At 34.0% G+C, this 13,712-nt stretch overlaps 1 protein-coding gene across 2 annotated transcripts in view; it reads left to right on the top strand.

The window, feature by feature from the left end:
- The first annotated feature begins 565 nt into the window (after positions 1–565).
- Positions 566–13,712, top strand: part of LOC141707081 (uncharacterized) — a 28,957-nt gene continuing 15,810 nt past the window's right edge. For both annotated transcript variants that reach the window (XM_074510064.1, XM_074510063.1), the window contains exons 1-11: positions 566–930; positions 1,554–1,633; positions 3,420–3,470; positions 4,734–5,249; positions 5,346–5,603; positions 7,156–7,221; positions 7,459–7,638; positions 8,661–8,712; positions 8,832–9,113; positions 10,245–10,355; positions 11,117–11,308. In XM_074510064.1, coding sequence (XP_074366165.1) covers positions 739–930; positions 1,554–1,633; positions 3,420–3,470; positions 4,734–5,249; positions 5,346–5,603; positions 7,156–7,221; positions 7,459–7,638; positions 8,661–8,712; positions 8,832–9,113; positions 10,245–10,355; positions 11,117–11,308 — 1,980 coding nt within the window. In that variant the 5' untranslated portion in view covers positions 566–738. The remainder of the gene's footprint in view (positions 931–1,553; positions 1,634–3,419; positions 3,471–4,733; positions 5,250–5,345; positions 5,604–7,155; positions 7,222–7,458; positions 7,639–8,660; positions 8,713–8,831; positions 9,114–10,244; positions 10,356–11,116; positions 11,309–13,712) is intronic.

A 13,712-nucleotide genomic window follows, 5' to 3' on the forward strand; every position in this document is an offset into this window, starting at 1 on the left:
TTTTTTTGGAAATAAATGTCATAAGACGTTTATAAGCAATATTATTAGAAATATAATTTAAAATATAAAATAAAATAAAATAAAATAATTTTAGAAATCATTATGTATTTCATTATAATTTAAATACATCCTATTTGAACATTCTCACATTTATATTAAATTACCAATTAAAATATTGTACAACATCACGTCATGAACATCAATATCCGAATTGGATACCTTGATACAAAGATAATCAATTTTTAAACATATATTTGGGAATGTGCATTACTCTTCTTTCCTATTTTCTAATTAAAAAAATATTTTAATTTAACGAGATCTAACAGCTCAGTTTGTTACCCGTTCAACTCACATTTGTAACAATTCCAAGAAATAGTGAAAAAGCATTTAAATTTACATTTTAAATGCAGTAGTGTAGTTGACGGAAACACCCCTACATCCTCATGACGACAAATCCACGTCGGCTGCCAGCTATAAAGCAGACCACTTGTAGTATATGCTCACTACATACATACACAGCTGTAAATCATACAATACACACACACAACCGTTACGTATATCTCAATTTCTGCAACTCCACATTAAAATTTAATTTAACATTTCTTCTACATCTCAAATGTATACCCCATTTTAATTTAAAATCTCTCTCTCTCTAATCATCTCTCTCGCTGTTAAATTTGATACTTAAATACAGTCACTTCTCTCTCTCTCTCTCTCTCTCACACACACACATACATTATGTCGGCGAATTACAGTCCTAATCGGAGCCCCGGAAGCGCGAGATTACAGTTAGGGAACATCTCTCGATTGAGATCGTCGTCGGTGAAGAAACCGCCGGAGCCTCTCCGCCGCGCCGTCGCTGATTCATTGTCGCTTTCTCATCCCGGCAATCCCTCCGCCGTTACTTCCGAAGCCTTTCGGATTCTTAGGGTCCGATTTCGCCCTCATTCTGTTTCTGTTTTTTCTGAGTCTTAAAATTGTTTTGTGAAGCTTAATTGTGTGTATATATGTGCCAGGTCACTTGATCATGCTATTGTTGCTTTTATCATTTTGACTGATTGATGTATTTGATAGTAGTGTATCAGAAAATGTGGTTAGTGTTGAAAGATTGCGACTTTGTACACGTATTACATTTCATTTAATTTTACGTAATTAGGTCATCGAAGAGGACAAATTGAACAACTACTATTGTAGATCGTATTTAGGTTGAGGAGGACAATTGTGAACTAATACTACAATTGACTGTAAATAGGTCATTGAAGAGGACAATTTTGTATGAAAACTATGGTACATGCTTTGTTATGTATAACGACACCTATTATGTGCTTTTTATATCTTGTGTTTGGAAATTATTTCGAATCTTTCCTTTATATGTTATGGTGTAACTAGGTACTTGCATTGGATGCTTGTTTCCGCGTATGGAAAATGTATTGAAATCATGTTTCGTCTGGTTTGCATTATCGGTCATGTATTCGGATTGCTTGTCGACTAGATTATGCTTCTCACTGGTGTTTAAAGCTTTCTTTATATATTTAAGATTCTTTTAATGGCAGGATTATTTGGCAGCACAAACAACAACTGACTTGGCTTATAGTGTAATCATAGAACATACACTTGCAGAGAGGGAGAGAAGGTATCTTTCAATGACTGTTTCTAGTGGTTTGTACTTGATAACCATTTGTGCTGTTCAACGGTGTATGCTATATATTATCTTGGTTTGTTTTATGAGATTCTCCTCTGAATGGAAATACAATATGAGTTATGTACTTTCTAGCCTTAAATATAAAATCTTTTCTGACAAGTTATGAGCAAGGGTTAATGACTGACAAGTTATGAGCAAGGGTTAATGACAAGCCATAGCATTAAAAGAAATGGTAATTTATTGTTTAAGATAGTGCTAAAAGAGGAAATAATCTATTTTAGTATCTTTTATTATCCTATACTACTCAAGTAGCTCTAAATGAGCCCGTGATGATTTATTTCAGATATAGAGAAGACTGAAATAAATTTTGGATTAAGAGTAGATATATAAAGAAAATTGCCACTTTCTTTTTAATGTCAAGTGCTGACCAAATTTTTGTTCAATTCAGATCACGGTGAACAAATGTCCTAATAGTTGTTGACCAACTAATAAAAGAAGCTACCTATCTATAATAAAGTATAATAACTGGAATGTGGTATAATTTGGTTCAACGGTTATCCCCCTATTTTGGTTATTAAAAATAAAATAAATAGTGTTATACACCTATTGAACTACTAAATTGCTAAACAATTAGGCACAATCTCCTTATTCTCCTAAAATGCGACCACAACTTGTCCTAAACTATAAACACAGCTTTTTCCTAATTATTTTATTATTTTTATTATAAATCTATAATTATTATATATTTATATAAATATATTAAAGTTAAAATCAATTACATGATTGGATAAATGTAATTTTAAAAGTATTAAATATTAACGGCAACCTGCGCATCGCACATGGTTTAAGCTAGTTTCTACTAATAAGAGTCGTGCTTGGGAGGGACAAGAAGATGCTTTGAAGCTCTACAGTTACAGTTATTTGGCTTCTAGGACATTGTCCTCGTTTTAGTTGGTTATTGTAATTTATAGTAGTTCTTATAACTTACAGTAATATGTTTCTTTGTGATCATAATTTTGACTTAATGAAACACCTCTTTTCATGATTAAATAAGTGTGGTGATATTATCACTACAAAAATACATGCCGTAAATTAGTCCTAAATTATAAGACATATCCTAACCACAAGAAATCATATCCTTCCTTGTATTTATAATAAAACTTTAAATGATGAAGTTGGTCATTATGAAAAATTATATTTTTTTTGTGTGCGCGCTTAGTAACCTTTGGGGCTGAGCTCTAAAGAACCATTGTGCGCCGAAAAATTACATGGATTTACATTCAAACATATTTCTAAATTACCAACTTGCTTAATATATTAGATACCTAGAGAATATTGAAAAACTTTTGTTTTTGTCTGACATAAGCAGCAGGTGTAGGATTTCACGTCATTTGCTATCTAAAAAATGATCTTTTGGAGCATCACTGATTGCAAATTTATTCATGAAATCTGTGCCTCTTGCCAAGTTATTACTTTTGATGCTTGTTTCTTTTCCTGTGGATATCTTAGTTGATTCATAATCCGCAGGGATTGAAGCATGGAAGCTGAGAAGCTTTGGGATTTATTTTATATTAGGTTCTATTATGTGGATATTTTTCTTCTCCTTTTCTTAAATGTGCTACATAAATATCAGATATATATTATGCAAATGTTTTTTTCTTGGCAGTAAAACATTGTTTATAATTTTTTGCGTTATTTCCTATTGGCCTTTTACTATGTAGTTGCTGTAGTGTCTGTGTAAATTTTCTAGCACTAAAACTGCTTTCTGTTGCATCAGCCCTGCTGTAGTAACAAGGTGTGTGGCACTTCTAAAACGGTATCTTCTACGGTAAGTTCGCATTTCAATCTATAGCTTTCTATCTTTGTTTATTTTAGAATATAGATATCCATTGCTTAAAAGCATGCCTAGAATTTGACGCTTTATGCATCTATATACTTTTCTTTAACTAATTAATTCGTCAATATAATGTTAATTGTGCTTTGTTATTTGAAATTTATCTTGTTCATGTAGTTTTCTATGAGCATGTTTGGACTTTGGATTAAAGAACATTTATTCCCTGTGATTTCGAATTTTTAAGACAAATTTGGATCTTAAATATCTTAAGATATTTATGCATCACTTGGCTTCGATGTTATTATGGTGCTGACATGCCCTCCTGAGGCTAAAAGGAGGTCATAGAGTCCTTCTGCCCATGTTCAACACCCCCCCCCCCCCCAAAGATCTATTCTACTTCGCTTAATTATGTTTGGACCCCTGTCCTATTTAAGATGGGCCAAGATAATAAAGCCTACTACTTCAGCATTTATACCGAACGGCATAGCTTTCTATGTTTCTTCTCTCCCAATTTAAGATGGGTCATGATAATAAACCCTACTTCAGTATTTATTATTTGCTTAAGTTTCTATTTTTGCTTTGCTTTTCTTTGCTTTTTTTTTTTTTATATTTACAACACACGCATACCCCGAGGTTCGAACTTGTGACCTCACTTAGGGAACCCATGAGCTCAAACCACTACACCAACACTTTTTTCCCCTCTTCTTTCTTCACATTTTATGGTAGTGATATGTAATATATTATTTTTTTTGTAATTGTAACATATAATAGCAAATATAAATAAATAATTTGGCATTTATATATTTTCCATTAGTCAACCAGCCATATATGTGTAATGATCGATAACAAGTAAAACTTTCTGAAATTTTTATTATTTTTTTAAGGGTGAACATATATTTGTATAGCTATTTTGAAAATGCGTGTAATCACCATGACTTCAGGCATACCGTACGGATGTCGCATAGCCTTATCAACAATGCTCATGTCATATGTTGAATTTCCATTTTGAGATTCAAACATGTTACTTTAGTAGTTTTACATAATAAATTAGTAATGCAACATTGCTCTTCTCCACCTTCAACTGGCTTCACTCCTAAATAGTATCAAGATCGTCATTCGCTTAGACCCTATATAAATTTTTTCGTCTCAGAGTTACCTAATAAGGGATGGTGATATAAACAAAGCCATGTATTTAAATATATAAAAATAAAGTTATGTACGCTGGCATGCATTTGAACGTTCATTTGTTTGTTACAGATATAAACCAAGTGAGGAGACATTACTACAGATCGACCGGTTTTGTGTAAGCATAATTTGCGAGTGTAATATTAGTCCAAATAGGAAGTTGTCAGCATGGTCGAGATCTTCAAGTAAAGCTGGAGCTTCAGCAACGTCTTCAAATACATCTCCGTTACCCGTGTCAAGTTTTGCATCAGGAGCACTTGTTAAATCTCTAAATTATGTTCGTTCTTTAGTGGCTCAACATGTCCCAAAACGATCATTTGAACCTGCAGCTTTTACTGGCGTACCTTCAACATCAAGACAATCACTTCCATCGTTGTCATCTATGTTGAGCAAGTCTTTTAATTCCCACCTGAACCCTGCAAATGCTAAAGAATCTTCAGATCTCAAAGAAGGATCTGCTACTTCTGTTTCGAACTCACAAATCACCGAGACATTTGATGGAATAGAAGATCTTGAGTTCATAGCCTTTGATATTTTTAAATGGCGCTGGCATGGAGATCAGCGATTATCATTGCTTTCTTCTGATAGGTAGATTTTAAGTGCAACTGCATTAACAAAATTTGTTAATTGTCTTTTTATTCAAGTTTTTCTTATTACAATGTGTTCGCTAACTTTTCTTTGCAGTGATCATGTTATGAATTCCCAAGAAGTAAGCAAACACAGTTTTCTTGAAATAGGAGCGGCTGCACTCCTTGTCGGAGACGTGGAAGCCAAAATGAAGGGTGAACTTTGGAGAAGTTTTGGGGCAGTTGATATGCCTTTCTTTGATAAATTGCTCCAAACTTCACTGCTTTCAACTGTCACGAACACTGCCTCTGCCCGTTCCCATATGAGAGCAATAACAGCATCTAAACGCTCCAAGACTGGCTCTCTACAAATATGGTATGTATGTTATACTCAACCTGCTACTCTGATAATTTACTATTTAGTACTGTCATTCTTAAATATAATAGTTGCCTCTTTATCCTATTTTTTGTATACGTTCAGCTTTACAACCAACAAATAATCATCTTACAAGTCACTAACATGGGTAAGATGACGTAAATTCAGTCAAGATAATTCAGGGTAAGCAAAAATTTGGTAAATCTTCTTGTTGGAAGATTTATATATTTTGAATTCTGAGCATGCCTAATAGTAAGTATAATAGTAAGTAGAGATTAAAGGAAATCTAGAATCGATTTGTTTATGAGAGAGAACGGGAGAGAGGAGAGTAATAATATTAGGAAGAAATCCGGTAGGGGGGGGGGTAAAGAAACATCCTGTGGGGGCACTACTCCCAGGTCATCAAAATTTTGGAAAACTTTCCACATTATTTACCTGTGTTTTTATAGGATCTTTAATGGCTTTAAGAACTCTTAGCCGAAAACAAATCGTCGTACTTGCACTACTGCAACTGTTGCCTTGTTAACAATACATTCACCACAGTGAGTTAAAAGCAACTGCACATAAAATTACTACCTATTTGCACTTTTCTATATTAAGAAAATCGTCTCTTATGATTATAATCTTAAATGAATTCGAAAGAAATTAGACTGTACAACCTTTAGCAAATGGTGCCTTCTTTATATGTTAAACATAATACTATTAGTCCTTGTTTTTATACAACATGTTTCCGCAGTTTAATTATGGCACCTTACTGATTATTAAGGCAGAATTAGACATCTACTCCTTCCACTATATTATGAAGTATGAAAGATGAAAGAATGTATCTCTGGACATGGTAATAAATTTTTTTAAAAGAACTAGCGAAGCAATATATCCTGAAGTAGTCGCGTGTTCTCATTAAACCCGCGCGAATCTTCAAAACCCTACTTCAGCATTAATACTGGCATTACTACTGAGTATTAATGCCGAAGTAGGGATTTTGGAGTTGCTAGACTTTTCTGACTATTATGCATTAACATAATTTCAAAACCAAAAATTATCACCACACGCGGAAGTGTGGCAATTGTTTAATACATTGTTAAAAATACCGAAACTTGAAAATTATATGTACTACTCTCAACAATTTATATCCAATTAAGGATGTCTCAAAAGGCCAGAAGTTAATATACTTCATACAAAAGCTCCTCGAACTGCAATCTACTCAACTCGCATTAACACAATCTGAAAAAGTAAGTAATGAGCGCATAGCCCAGCAAAAAATTTACGCACTAGTCGGATTTAGTAAGTTTGAATAACAATTTTTGAAATAACTGTAAGAATTGGTTAGAAACTTACATGCTTACGGTATGGACTTGAAAATTAATCCGAAAGCATAACGATTGCTTCCTCTGCTTCAAAATTCCTTACTGACCTTTATATCTAAACTATAGATTCTATTTCTATCCCTCCTACTCTAAAGGCACTCGGCATATTCCTCTTCGACAGTTTTATATTAGAGCTTTTCAAATTGTTGTTTAAACAGTCTTTGAATCATGTTATCTGTTTACAGGGAAGATTCAAATGTGAGCACCTATAGACCGCGGCCTCGACCACTTTTCCAATACCGTCATTACAGGTATACTAAACTTCAATCATCTATTATCCCCCATTGTTAATTTTTTTTTTCTGTCATATTTAAGGAAGTTCTGCCAGTCTTTGCATTTTTGTCAGTTTTCACTGCTGTTTTGATGCCTAATTGTATGTTCCTGCCGAAATTAGTTGGGCAGCTTTATTTAAAAGAAATATTTCCAGGGGAATGTACTGCATCTGACTATATCTATTTACTTTTTATTTTTTTGTATGTTTATTTCAGTGAACAGCAACCATTGAAACTGAATTCTGTGGAGGTATGTGAAGTCATTGCCGCTGTATGCTCGGAAACACCTTCTCCAAACACAAACCTGATGACCGTGTCTTCTAAATTAAGTAGCAGCAGTGGAAAGCCGTCAATGGATGTTGCTGTTAGCGTCCTTATAAAACTTGTTATTGACATGTATGTTTTCTATTCCATTCGTTTACTTGTAGTGCTTCATTCATTTTTCCGTTAACAAATCTTATCATGTGTTTCCGGATTTCCGCACTATCCTCTGTACAATATACATTCCAACATCTTAAGCAAAAATCTTAGAAAGCAAGAGTTACAGAAGCCAATTTTGTGATTTTCAAATTAATTGGCTGTCACCTTAACAATCATGTCCAGACACTAGATGGCAAGCTCCTGCCATCATTTAAAAGGGTATATGTCGAAATTCCCGTCTGCTCGTCTGCTATGTACTATGGCATGTACCAATATTAATAGTAGAAATGTAGTTAGCTGACATTCCCTGGTTGAAAAGTTGGGGCATAGAAGCTTACTAATGCGTCTAGTTTATGACGATGTTAGACTTTGTCTCCGTTTGGCATTGCTGTTGTAGACTGTAAAAGCAACTTATTTTTTTTTGGAAAAACAGGTAAAATACTGTTTGGTAAATTTGAAAAGCAGCTTTTTTGAAAAGAGCTTTAACCATAAAGCTGCTTTAACAAAAAGTAGGTCCCCGTGTTTTTTTTGAAAATTTGCTTTTTAGTGTATGCGGGAAGCAGCTACCGATTTCAACATCAAACCTCATCAAAACCCTTATTTTTCTATGTTAGACCCCAAAACATGCACATATAAAAAATATAACCAAACAGTTATCTGACTTTTGTAACACTTCTTTTACCGACACTTTTTTTAACAGCAGAACAATCCCAAAGAGAGCCATCCTAAAAAATGACATTTTTCAATTTCCTGAGCTACTTCAATCTTTTAGCAGAAGCTAAGAATTGTTCATCCTTTAAAATATTATGGACATCTTTGAAAATAAACAATCTATCAAATATAACACTAATTTGTCCAAAATTGTCACAGTAAACTATGGGTTTATCAGATTATTATAATGAATTTTGAAGTCATATTGCACATCTGTTTCCTTATTCTTTGTACTTTCCACTCCAATATTCACTTCATAGTTATTGTGCAAAACACTGGTTCTGTAGGTACGTTATGGATTCTGCAACAGCTGCTCCTCTCACTCTATCAATGCTAGAGGTCTTGAAACTTTCTCAACTTCATATCTTTATTATAAATGAAAATAGTACTGCTTATATAGCGTTTATATGTTATTAACAGTTATCTGACTATGTTAATATAATGAATTTGATCTTCAGGAAATGCTTAATGCTCCTCGTCTAGCCTCAAAGTCTCGTGCTTTTGATTTGATTTTAAATCTTGGAGTTCACGCTCAGTTGTTGGAGCCTTTGGTAGCAGATGATGTTTCCACTATTGAAGAAGAATATTCCCAGGAACCATATCTTGACAGTGAAACACAACTTGCAAATCAAGGAACAGTAAAGCCAGACTATCATAAGACAGGAAATTCCTCTGCCATTGATAAGTTTGAGTCTTGGATTTTGGGTATATTATATGAGATTCTACTTCATCTTGTTCAGGTACCTGATTCAAAATCTCTATTACAGTTCATCATATAGCATGGATCTGGAGCACTGTGGCAGAACCTATCTATTTAATTATCTTAACTAGCGAATCATATATCAGAAAGGCAGACATCCATGCACATGTATCGTGTAAAACCAGAAAGAGAACTAAAATGACAACGTAATCCAATCAAGAAGAATCACTCCTTTACAATCTCCTCTTGTTTTTCAATGATTGTCTTCAGTGCTGGTTACCCGTTAAATGAAATAACGACATACTTCATGTGGATAACTTATCTACTTTTAAGAGGGAAAATATAGCGTACCTTCGAGATATTAATATTTTAGGGAATTATACGTACTGTGATATATAATCTGATCCTTGTACACAGAAAACTTTATATCCTTTTAGAAGTGCTAGACTGCCCTTTGTTTGGTTTAATATCATCTTCTATAGAAGAGGTCATAGTTGTCTCTTGAAGACAATTTATTATTAATCTATTTTTTTCGCTTGTGTTGTTATGTTACAAGTAGTCTGGATTATGGCAGTTTTTTCCCTTGTAATCCAAATCACTGAAGAAGATGATATTCTTCTGGACACGTTCGAGAAGAGAACACAGTAGATCACGTCATGGTTCAGTCATGAACTATTAAATAGTATGTGCATATAAAAGGCTGTTAAATATCTTCTAAAGACCACTCTAACATGACATGCAATTTGGTCCATTTTAAGCATATAATTTATAACAGGTGTCTATATCTATGTAACATAGTATCTATGGTTTCTGCTGTAATATTTGATAATTGAATTCTATGCTTCCTGATCTTAAAAAATCCATTTGTCCTTATCAGTTGTTTTTATCGAAAAACTTATCTAATGAGGTATTTATATGATGTGTGAATTGTGTAAAGGTAATTAGTCTTTAATCAAGGGGGCAAAGAACTTTTCAAAATTATAGATACCTTAATATATAATGGACTTCTCTTCTTAAGAGTGCTTATAAAGTTATTGAATGACTTGTCATTTTATTTGTTTATCTTGAACTTACAGAGGTGCTAGATAAAGGTAGTTATCTTTAATCATTTTGTCCAAATAGGCATTGTTCACAAATTATTGTCTGAAAGGAATGTACCTACTTATCTCAGATAGAAGAGAAGGAAGAATCTATTTGGGCTTCTGCTCTTAGCTGCTTACTTTATTTCATCTGTCATAGGGGAAAAATCCGCAGGAGCAGATTAGAGGGTCTTGACGTAAGAGTAAGTCAATTTTTTTTATTGTTTTATCATTTATACAAGTTTTTTCCTTTTAATTGATGTAGTAACCTTATTTTCTTGGTGGTCACATAATAAAAAGTCCTCTGATAGATGTTTGGTTTATGGTGATTAACTATATTGAAGATGTTGGTCACATAATAAAAAGTCCTCTGATAGATGTTTGGTTTATGGTGTTTAATTATATTGAAGATGTTGTGTTCACTTGCTATCAAATTCGTGGTTCTGAAAAGGTCTTTCAGAAAGCAGTATCAGCTTCCGAATATAAGGGTTAAATAAGAAGAAGAGATACTGTGATTGGGTATTTTGAATCTGGAGTAAAGGCAACTAAAATGGGAGCTCAAAAATTATATTGATTGGAAAGAGGGATAGATATATCGATAGCTTAGTTGGAGAACTATTGTCATTGTTTCTTTTCACTTCATTTTCCTGCAGAAGAGTCTTTGTGTACTTGTTACAGGTTTAAAGTACATCTGTTCTTTTAGCAATTTTTTAAGCGAAAATATGATTTTATTTTTCGGTTAAATCATTGCAAATTTCCAAATTCAATCTAAGATGGGAAGTATGTAGGGTAATTTGTGCCCTTGTACCTTATGCATATGCATTGCATGTTGTGTAGTGATGGTTGTGCATTGAAGACTCATTTCTGTTAAATGATGAGCATAATCATGGCCTAATGGTCACAAACCGGACAAGCCTGAAACTATTTATATAGTCAATAAATATTATGAATTGTCTACTTGCAGGTAGTTAAGGTTCTTATACAAGTTAGCCGAAGGAACTCCTGGGCAGAAATTGTGCATTGCAAGCTTATATGCATGTTGACAAATATGTTTTATGAAGTTCCTGATGGATCTCCGATGTCCAGTTTGACTACTCCTAGATTTCTTGTCGAGCAGATTGATCTGATTGGAGGAATTGAGTTTGTTTACATTGAGGTATGGTGCTAGTCTCTCTTTTTGTAGGATGATGATTATATACAAATTCCCTGTGATCCTAGAATATAATCTTAGCTGAATATCTTTTTGACCCTTTTGACTTTTAAAGGTCAATTCAACTTGTTCAAAGTTTACAGTTAGTCAGTTACTATTATTGAAAATAATTTTCATGTGGTAAGTCACTCGTACAGGCGTTCTAGTTTTATAACATATATGTATATACCCGGGTTTCTTTTAACTTTTAATATCTGTCTTTTAACATTTGATATTTCTAATTTATACTTTTTACTATTTTTTCGTAAATATTTTCAGTGTTATATAATATCATATAAATACTATTATTATATTACTAATCATATTTGATTAGTTGTATTTCCCTAATTATATTGCTAATCGTATACGATTATTTGCTAATATCGTTATTTCCATACGACACCAAAAACGCCAAAAACGGGATCGAACGTCCGCCCGCCTCCATATAACAATATCGTGGCAACGTAGACCTAAGTTGTCATATTGAACAATCACAAGGGTCGACCTTCATTTATTTGAAGGAGGATGCCGTGTCATCCAACGGAGCCTAGAAGGTGACTCGCGGAGACAACTAACTTCTTCTCAATATAAAAGAAAAGCCAAACCAACCCTGCTGGATGATCAATCTCTGAAATATTCTCGGATTACGAGGCATGGAAGCTTTTTGCTATGCTATTAAATGAGAGTTACTGTAAACACACAACTTCCGCTCCACCCCATTGGCTGTAGTTTTGGTTTAGCTCGCACAGTGTGAGAATTGTAGTTTTGCTTTAGCTCTCATAATGTGAGAAATTAACAAGAATAAAAAGAATTCGGCACGAAACAAGAAAAGAAAATGAACTAAAGCGAAGCATATTTCTTTAAAGCAAGTTTTTTTACATAAGAGTACATCCAATAGGAAGCTTATACCCACATGGACTAGCCACACAACTAAATACAACATAAGCATCGGAGTAGATCTCTACTAAAAAAAGTCAAAGCATACCATACATTAAAACACACTACTTTGCGTATACTGACACTTATTTAAAGTTTCTAATTCTAAAAACTAATAATAAAAGAGTCAACGGACTCCTCTAATCTCCCCCACAATTGGCCCAATCAATAGCAGTTTGCACAATTAGTGCTTGCTGCTAGACTAGGTCGTTGTTCTGGGCCTCTAGATTGTGAATCCGGTCCCAAGCTTCCAGCATTGCTCGTGCTATTATCGTAGGATCGAGAGGAAGCAGATGCTCCCAAAAAAGCACTAGCCTTCACTCCTAGCGGAGCTTCGCTTCCTCGACATGCATTATTTCATTGTAAATTTCAGACAATTCAAGGTTGGGGGTTCATGGCTACTCACTTTCTTTACGACTTATACTAAGTGTCCTTTGTGCCAAATAGAAACTGAAATAAGTTTTTATTTATAAGTGTTGGAGGCAATTAACCCTTTTTTCTTCTTATTATTAACCACCTTCTTTATTATATTCGTATTATTAATGTAATTGGGCGTCTTGGTTTCGTAACATGGATCATTTCATAACATAATGGTTTTTCATGAATATTTAACCCCATACACACTATCTTTGAGTGCGCTGAAAATGTTTCCTTTCCCTGTACGGATTTGAGTACGAAGGGCCCCAACTAAAATTATCTCGAAGTTCCTATGTTTTGCTTTTTGCGATAGCGCCACGCGTTTTAACCCCGACCCCGGCCCTAAATCGTGGTATCGCCACGAGTCTGAACCCCGTCCTCAGTCCTAAAAAATGTAAAGAAAAGGGTTCAATAATTGAGCGTAATTGGACATTAATCAACGGAATAGGATAATAATCGAGCGAAGTGTCAAATAGTACTCCACTTTCTTTAATAATAAGACACCATGACCCCTTTCACAAGAGATAGAACAATCCCTCACTCGACTCCTCATATAGTACAAAAATATTGTGATCCATCCTCATTTACGTATTCCCAATTGCTTCTAGTTATCTTTTACTGTCTTATTTTCAGCTATATGATGGGATAAAAGAAGGAACCGATAGAGAAGTGGGTAAAAAGAGTAGTGAGATGCAAGATAAGGATGTTTTGAGATCTTCACCTTAGTTGATAAAGATAATATGGCTATTACATATAATCTAGGTCAAACAATACCATCAACTCCACTAGATGGTAGCTCGTTCTTTCCTCACGTGCGAAATTATTGAAGATCCCCTTTGAGATTAAACAATTCCATCGAATTGAGTATGATTATATGTGTGACAACATCTACTACACCAGGAATACCTCATTGAACCCAAATTGCAATTGCTTAGGATACCTTTTTAAGCTTCTAGGGTCTATTTCTTAGTTCAACCTATCTCTTACTAACTGGATTCAAAGAATTAGTAGATCTGTT

Source organism: Apium graveolens, chromosome 2 (assembly GCF_009905375.1).
Source record: "Apium graveolens cultivar Ventura chromosome 2, ASM990537v1, whole genome shotgun sequence".
NCBI lineage: Eukaryota > Viridiplantae > Streptophyta > Magnoliopsida > Apiales > Apiaceae > Apium > Apium graveolens.